Source organism: Gymnodraco acuticeps, unplaced genomic scaffold (assembly GCF_902827175.1).
Source record: "Gymnodraco acuticeps unplaced genomic scaffold, fGymAcu1.1, whole genome shotgun sequence".
NCBI classification, from domain to species: Eukaryota; Metazoa; Chordata; class Actinopteri; order Perciformes; family Bathydraconidae; genus Gymnodraco; species Gymnodraco acuticeps.
This window is the reverse complement of record NW_022989890.1, coordinates 493,970-503,041: the sequence shown is the minus strand read 5'-3', so window position 1 is coordinate 503,041 and position 9,072 is coordinate 493,970. Positions and strand designations below refer to the sequence as shown.

Sequence of the window (9,072 nt, the reverse complement as noted above, 5' to 3'; positions counted from 1 at the left end):
TGTAAACTATTCTATATTAGCAAAGGCCAACAGGCTGGTATCATTTTCACTGTGAATTACTTGCTTTCGGATTGTTGAAATAAATGAAGCATGTTCACACTTATTGTGTCAGCATGCTAATATTACAGTAAGCATTGATCTCAGCAGAGGTTCAGTAGTTTCGGCAATATCAAGTGGAAACCTTCATACATCTAGCTGGAGCCAGTACGTTTTTCTCCGGGCCATTTTAGCTTGAATAAGACAATTATAGCCAATACATATTTCATTATATATATAGTTGCGGAACATACTGGTTTTCAATACAACAGTGTCAACCTTTATCAATGGCTCACACTGAAACTGAATTATTCTTATTATTTTACTACCCGCTGTTTGTATTGGCATGTTCTCAATTACATTTATTTTGGAGAAAATAACAACAAATCACACATTTCCCCCTAAAACACATTTAATTGTAGAGGTCACAGAAAATAACTCAAGTGGAACAGCATTTGGTGAAATGATATTGAATAAATAAATGTAACCGAGTCCCACAGGGTTGATCACGTGTAAACGTGCTGTGTACTGTATATGCAAGCTACATTCACTGTCCTTTACATGCACCTAATACAGTATTAAAAAAAAAACGTAATATATATTGTAGGAACCCAAAAGGAGCTAACAGAACATGACATAAAAACAGCACAAGCACAAAGGTGGCATTAAAGTGGTGGAATAGTTTCCCTTTTAAAACACATTTGGACTTAAACCCGTCAGTCTCACTGGGCATGATCACATTGCTTTGATACAATCTGAAAGAATCAAATCACATTTAAGAGGCAGTAACAAAAAAAACACAGCGCTTAAAAGCATCTCAGTTTAGCTGTGCTGAGCCTAAACATCACGACATGAGCCTATAACTCAAGTGTAGAGACGTCTGAAAACAAGAGAACACGCGCCTGTCGTACGATGAGTTGTGTGTATCAAATCAATGTTTACACATCTAACCGTTTCGTTCAAAGAACATGCAAATGGACATTCCAAGAAACACAAACGAAATACAACAGAGGTTGTAGCAAAAAATGGTAAGACAACTAAAACAGGAAGAAAGTGAATGATGATCGGGCAGAATGGGGTCAATAAAAGCGGGAAAATAAAACCGTCATTGTACCCCTTGAGATGTGCTCAGACTGAATGTTATCTTGATAATGCACATTGACTAACATGATGGAGCATTTTGAAGAAAAAAACCCAGCAGATTACAGCACATATGTTAGCTGTAGTGAGTTAGGAGAGGCACACACACATCAGGCATACACTGCCACTTGTGTGTGGAGCTCCAGTTATTTACGTTATATTTCTCCAGATCGACTCTTTTAAAGCCCACCTAAGACTGCGCTTACCCAAACGCTTACTTGCCTCTCATTTTTAATGTCACGTTCAGTCTGAACACATCTTTAAGGCTACAGCAGAAATGGGAGGAGCGTTCACATTCCAGCTGATGGGGATTCAAGCAGAGAAACTTGTTGGTCTTTACTTCTTCCATACAGAGTAGAAAACCCATCTGACACAATGGAATTAAGGATTGTACACAACAAAATAGGACAGCATGGAAAAATGTACAGTATTTGCCCATTCACAAATATATAAACAATTTTTAACTCAACTTGGCTCTCATTTCTATTGGTTTTGGTAACATCATAGGATCGAACAGACACTACAAAAAGCCATCAGATCACTGCAACTAACTAGTATATCATTATTACCAATACAAATAAGGTCCAAAGCTACACAAATATAGGTATTAAGACAGAAATAAGGTATAATACAAAAATATTTGAGTGTTGTTGTAATGGGATATGAACACCACATTTGTGACCTGCTCCATCGAAATCAGTCGCATTGACCCGAAGACACATTTTGAGTTGTATACACTGTTAGAAAGAGGATATTCCTAGCTTTCTAATGATATCAGGATTGTTGTTGTACTCCAAATATTAAGCGAAATATGTCACATTATATCATGACTGTTACAGAGTCATCATTTTGAGAAAAAGGCCTTTAAAGTTTCCTCTTCTCTAGAATCCATCGATCTGATTGATTATTAGTGGAGCAAATGATCAAAATACTACGGAGGGAAGATATTTTCATTTGGAGGGGAAGCTCGCGAGTGTGTGTGTATACGTGTGTGTGTGTGTGTTTGTGTATTTTTGCGTTTGTGTGTATTGTGTTTGTTTCCCGGGGAAAACCCTTTACGAGAAACACCGGCTGTTGTTATGCCTGCTGTGACGTTAAGTTACTCCGTTCTCCGCTTGTAATTATGCCGAAGCTTCAAAGTTATATTTATCATCTGAATTCGCCGAAACAAGTTTAATATTCTGAAAGCCAAGACTTTGTTTGATTGAAATCAGATGAAAACAAACTGTAACGGACGCTGCCGTGTTATCTATGATTACTATACTCTTACATTCATAATGTCAGCCGGAGGGAGGGGGGGCGGCGTGTGGAAGAGCAGATTGCGAGTGAGAGCTGCCTGTCTTCGTCCCTTTACAAGCTTCAAAAATGTATTTATCGTGTGACTTTGGAAATAAAAGTTTCATATTCTGAAAGCCAAGACTTTGTTTGTTTAAAATCAAACAAAACACCCGAACCCCGAAAAAATAGTTTTTTACGTAAATCCACGTTTATTTTGAAATGAGCCGTTGCGACTTCCGACTGATTTCGATAGAGCGGGTCACATTTATCATGAGCATAATTAAAAACATTAAAATGTCCAAATACTGATGAAAGGATACTGCTCCAAGTAGGAGGGCACACACACCACCTCTTTAGAGAACCCCACAGGACACGAGAGCTTCTTCAGCTGTTCTTCATACAGGCGCAGTGCCTCCGTCATGGTCTGTGCGTTACCCTGGTGACAGGTGGCACAAGAAAAAATAAATGTCACGGGACACACGTAGGCCTACTGTAGATATGGATTCTTCCTAAACACAAATGAAGGGTGTTAAGTGGGAGTGGTGGGTTACGATGCTTGGCTGCAATAAAATAATAAGATGCATTTGCCACTTGTTGACATATGTCCAATGTGATGAAATATTACTTTGGGAAAATGTGAAACTACATTATATTGTGAGATACGGAGCATATTCTCTAAATATGATAGACTGTTTAATCAACAATAAAAAAAAAACATGGAATAAGAAAATGCAATCATTCAGATTGAAATATTACTCTAGGTGCTATACAAGTTTTCAGAAGAAATAATTACACAACATTATCAGCAGTTGATTAAAAAACCGACTCACCTGTGTGAAATATTTCCCCGAGGGATGCAAGACTTTTATTGAAAGATCTAAGATGAGACGCAGGAACTCCCATGTAGAGTCTGCAACAAGCAGATAAGACTCAGACACCAGTTCAACAAGCTCAGAACATTTATGTAACACCAAAGGAGTGAAAATAGCCTTCCCCGCAGGCAACACAACAGGTTGACTAGCTGGTAAAACATGTTAGACAGGTCTTCCTTTTATAAACAAACTTTTTTTTGTATACAAACTACTATTCCTTAGTTAAAAATAGTCAGGGTTTATATATTCCACATTTCTACTTCCAGATATTACCGAATCCACAAAAATTAAGTGTTTTGTCAACTTTTGAATCATTACTTATTCTACCTTTTTTATCATCATAGCTTTTTTACCCCCTTATATTCCTTGAACTGTTATATGTTTTTATGCTGCATTTGTGCAAATAGCTTTGGTTTGATATTTGATTGGATTCAATTAATTAATGTTTAAGTTGAGAAACATTGTAATCGTTGCCCAGCACTTCTTTTAACCTAAATGTAATTGATTTTTCTGTTGAAATGTATAATGTGTGCCATGTTGTGAAAGCACTATATGCTGCACCTAGTGTATGAAGAGTGCTATACAAATACAGCTTAATTATTATTATTATTAATATTATGTTTCAGAAATGTAACACAAATAAAGAGAAAGTGCCTGGTGGAAATGTGGAAAATATAAAGTAGAAAATATAAAGTACAGAAAATATATATTATAACAAAAATACAGAAACCTTCTTCTGGCTCCGTGGATATCGGTATTGCAGTCAGGTCATTAATAACGTAATCAAACGTCTTTCCTTCCTGCACATACTTCCTCAGCACAGGGACACAGTCCTCAACTAGTATCTGTCAAACAGGAGACAAAGAGAGCACACTTTACTTCATTAGAAAAATATGCTTGATACATGCATGAGTTCAGTTCAATCTCAGGTTCTCCTTATCTTGTTTATCTAACCCTAACCCTGATAACATGATGCAGTTTTACCAATGATGGTGGAAGACAGGTTAGAAGAACAATCCAAATAAGTAAACATGGATGGAAACAATGCTGTGTTTAAAACACTCAATCTGCTAACAAAATTGTTTACAGTCGGATGATACATTAGGTGCACCGATGTTAAAGAGGCTGTATTGTGTTTTTCCCTTTCTTGTATAGGTTGTATGTGTAGGTGTATGTTGTAGGTGTAGGTGTATGTAGGTGTATGTGTATGTTGTATGTATAGGTTGTTGTGCATGTAAATGGTCTCCCACACACTTTGTTTACTTCAGTAACATAATGGCATCACTATGGAACACTTGCACTTATATTGGCTAGCGCTCCAACACATTGCATGTGATATGCTAAAGGGGCGGGGCATCGCTAAGCACTTCACCAATCACAACAGAGCCGGCCAGCTCTCCAATCAGAGCAGACTGGGCTCTGGTTTCAGACAGAGGGTGAAAAGAGGTGCTGCGGCACATGAGAAAAATAAATACTTTTTTGAACATTAAAGCCAAAACCTGAAAATGAGCATAACATATCCTCTTTCAGCTCAGTGAGAGGCAAACAACAGATGGCAGCACTCACTTGGTAACAATCTCCCTCCAGGCTGTCGAGGATATTGCCACAAGTTCGTCTCATGTATTTTTTGCACGCGTCTATCACCTTCTGGTCAATGTGCATACTTTGTAAAGGAAATATCATTCAAGTGCAGATGAACAATACAATGAACAATACCAAATAGAAAACTGGCTTTTTATGTGATCAAGTTTAGAGACTGATTAAAGTAGCTGTGAGAGAAACAGTGTCACAATAATAAAAAAAGGATATATCCAACATGGTGATCATCTTTGGCTTCTGTTTGACCATCTCAAAAAGGATGCCTCCATCACCTCCTCCTAATATCAGCACCTCCTTTCCAGCATAGCTCTCTCTTCCATTACCCATGATGGCCTGGGTGTAAGTCAAATCGCTCTCTGCCAAGTCTGCAAGGAACACAGATTATTTACACTGATGCAAATATGACCTGGTACATTTGAATCAATTGACACTAATGGTGTACTTAATAATAATTTCAATTACAATAAGTTAAAGGAGTCAAACTGGATCTGTTTTTTCGAGTGTGACAGACATGCCTGGCACTGTATACACTTACTTATGTCATCATCAAGTATCAGGACATTCCCATACTGCTGTGAGTGCAATATCTTAATGTTTTGGTATGGAGAATCTTCTTCATACACCAGCTGGTCCATGTCGTACTCCAACAGTCTGTCGTCAGTCGTGGGCCAGTATCGGTCCACCTCTGCTCCTCGTACGAGGGCCGGGAGCCTTGGGAAGAAGGGTGAGCGGTGAAATAACCAACACTACTTCACCATGAATATATGCTATTGCTTTTTAACTAAATTAGCAAAGCGGCATAGCCTTACCTTTTAATCCGTGTAATATTTCCATTTAGGATCATCTTTAGCTTAGTTTCCAGTGCATTTAAAAGCTATGGAGAAAAAGAAAATGTCAACTTTTAGGATAAATTATGGGCAGCACTCCAACACCAAAACACATTTAATAGTATTTCCTGGAAACCAAACAAAGGTTTATAGTATAAACTTGCTTTTCTGCATAGCTATTAAGATGTGAATCTACGTTTTATGAGTGATAACGTTATTACATCCCCTAGCTCAAAAGTTGCAAACCTCACATGACATGCTCCATTGTGGGACTTCTTGTGTGTTTTGAAGTATTACGCAATGTTTTTTTCTTTTTTTCCACCTACATTGTCTAGTTGTGCAATGTTATCCTCTTCATAACATTGAAGATCAACGGTGACCAGCCCGTGGGAGTGCACACGCAGAATAGCAAGCCTGAAAAGTAACAGAATAAAGTTAGAACAAAGCGGTTAAGTGAGAAGAACATTACATTTAGCTAAATTGATTACTAAATCAGGGCTGTCCCAGACTGAGCATTTACATAAAGAGAGCCACAAACAGCTGCTTCTGTTGCCTCCCCAAGTTCATTTTAAACAGAATCGTTCATAAATTGAAATTATATTCAGTGCTATGAGAATGTACTGATTAATAAATGTTTTCTTTGACTTTGTAGGCAAGGCAAGGCAAGGCAAGGCAAGGCAAGGCAAGGCAAGGCAAGTTTATTTATATAGCACTTTTCAACACAAGGCAATTCAAAGTGCTTTACAAAAAATGAAAGAGATTAAGAAAATGGCATTTAAAATCAGTCATTAAAAAGAAAAGCTAATAAAATAAACATTAAAAGATTTGTAGACTTTATTAAAATTGTTATTTGTAATTAAATAGGCTAAATATATCGTGATTTATTTAAAGCTATTCTATATCAAATCATAAATGAAGGACCCACATATTGCCCAACTGCAATGACCCTTTGCTACATGATCACATTTCTAAGCCACTGCAACAATTCAGGGTCATCCCAAACCAAAATCAATATTTGAACAAACCCACATCCTGGTGTGTTGAAAGGTTTTTTGTTTCCTCTTTTACAAAGGACATTGAATGAGGACAAGTTTTCACAGTGGAAGCATCGATACATCCACTTAACCAGATCTGCTGACCATCAGTGGGCTCAGTATGCCAAATAGAAAAACTGGGGAAACTAAAAACTAAATATCTCTATAGATGTAGGATAGACTTATAAAACAAACAAAGCCTAGCCCAATAATTCCACTTATTCATTTCCAAATGTTAAGCTAAATATAAGCAGCCCCGGATGATATTTACAATGAAACTACAGGTTCCATGTGGCAGTAATAAAATCTAATATTTTGTAATGACAACTCTGAGATGTTTCTGAAAACTCCTGCATTTATGCCGCAGAGACAAGGAAAACACAAAGCTTTTGTTTGGCAGAAAACGCTGTTCCTTACCGGCCATTCTTGCCTACAAAAGTACCGAGGTATCCATGTCCATTTGTTTCATGGACAGTCTCGGTCATTTCCTGCTCATGAAATATGGACAGTAGGTGAGGGACTGTCGTAGCAGAGTCAACTGGGAAAAGAGATGAAGAACAATAAAAAACAAAACAATAATTGACTCGCTTTAAACATTCTGTGAATCAGTGGTAAAATAAGTACCGAGATCCTTTATTAAATGCTCTATATAACAATGCCATTCCTAGTAATACTCAAGTAAAAATATTACTCAAGTAAAAGTATTATTACCAAAATACTTCTATGGGTCAACTAAAAGTACAACTTATCTGGTAAGAATAACAATGATCTATAATACTTAACATTGCTGGATAATCCCTTATTTATTCACACATAAAAGCATAATTTTACTATTGTAGCTGATCCAGGTAGAGCTTATTTAATCATTATATGTACAGATAGGTTGTTTAATATATTGTAAAAACAGAGCAGTGCAAAGTAAAAAACATCAGAGGGAAAGTCTACTTAATTTTCAAATCAAGAACTACTAAAATAATTACATTTATATTGTTATAGATTAAGCAGTTAGATTGGGCATGTTTTGTTCTAACAGTTTTGTATATTTTATTTACGAAGACATTAAAAACACTGCTTTTATTTAAAATAATTATTAATATGTTTGCAATGTGCCATCATGTGATTCAAAACCCAATTATAGAAAAACATGTGTATTTCCATAGAGTCCCACACATTATTATTGGTGACCTCGGTAACTTTCCCTGGAAGTGCTATTTAAAGACAAGTAGGTTAATGCTCGTCTGACTGCGGTTTAAGAGCTCGGCACACCTCTCCTGTTCTGTATTAGCACACTGCTCACCTTTACATAGTTGTAGATCAACACATAAAAACTACACAAATGAGTGAAAATGCGCCACTTCCTGTGCGACAGAGCTGACTTGAGCAGCATACTTTATTCATACTGTTAGCCAGAGGGGCTTCTATTCAAAGACTGAATATAAAATAACGTCTAACACACCACCATGCATATGACATTAAGATTCAATGTTTAGCCTATAATAACGTTAAGCTTTAACCCCCACTTGTCAAATAGTGTTTATGTATATGCCAGTATCCGCCTCGTTTCATCAAAATCAATACCGCGTTTCTGTTTTGAAGGGCAGTGATATACTAGAAGGTATTAGCATGGTAGCCAGCGAGCTAGCATGCAGCCCTGATGCACTGAATGTAACCAGAATGAATTGACTGCATTAAGCCGCTAATCGCACTCGTTTTACCTGCCGTTGAGAGCTTGAAGTCGAGGGTATAATGTCGCAGAGCCATGTCTGAGTGCAACCGTCATCCATGCCTGGGAATAGACAGGCTGCGAGTATTTATCTGTGCAGAGACAGAGGGAGGGCCCTGCTACCGCTGCTGCTGCTATCACTGTCCACTGCACAGCCTGCGGGCGATGCGGCGAGAGCAAAGAGTCAGGAAGCCACAAGATAGAAATCCTCCGCCGGTGTGTTTGGACCAGGTTTGGACTGGCACACAAAGTGAAAACAAGTGAAATCTATCTCTCTTTTATCATTATTTATATCCACGGTTTAGCATGAACTCATTTAATATCAATTAAATAAAGGGAACCAAGAGCCAGTCATGATTGGTATTTTTAAAAAAAAATACAGTTCAGAAACATTTTGAAAGTGAGCACGTGTTTTTATTGCTTTCAAGTTTTAACCCTCTGGTATGATGTTGCCTCCAGGGCCCTTTCTCATTTCTCTAACACAACGGCTCTTTTAAGAGCCACCTACAGTTTCAAAGAGTTGCAATCCTACGTTATTATAATGATTAAACTGGTTCATGTAT

General features: G+C 37.4%; 1 protein-coding gene across 1 annotated transcript; it reads right to left on the bottom strand.

The window, feature by feature from the left end:
* Nucleotides 1-430: 430 nt before the first annotated feature.
* On the bottom strand, nt 431-8,748 carry sms (spermine synthase). The gene is made up of 11 exons (XM_034200654.1): nt 8,502-8,748; nt 7,204-7,324; nt 6,079-6,166; nt 5,735-5,799; nt 5,461-5,636; nt 5,136-5,290; nt 4,893-4,982; nt 4,057-4,171; nt 3,285-3,364; nt 2,775-2,890; nt 431-1,543 (listed from the first exon to the last, which is right to left on the bottom strand). Exons 1-11 carry the CDS (start codon nt 8,545-8,547, stop codon nt 1,513-1,515), a joined length of 1,083 nt encoding a protein of 360 aa, XP_034056545.1. The 5' UTR covers nt 8,548-8,748; the 3' UTR covers nt 431-1,512.
* Nucleotides 8,749-9,072: the final 324 nt, after the last annotated feature.

Bases quoted from the DNA above. Each gene is read 5' to 3' on its own strand.
- sms (XM_034200654.1), bottom strand. From the start codon at position 8,547: ATGGCTCTGCGACATTATACCCTCGACTTCAAGCTCTCAACGGCAG. The intron at 7,325-8,501 runs GTAAAACGAGTG...CTCTTTTCCCAG, and splicing joins CTTCAAGCTCTCAACGGCAG to TTGACTCTGCTACGACAGTC. The intron at 6,167-7,203 runs GTAAGGAACAGC...GTTACTTTTCAG, and splicing joins TTTGTAGGCAAGAATGGCCG to GCTTGCTATTCTGCGTGTGC.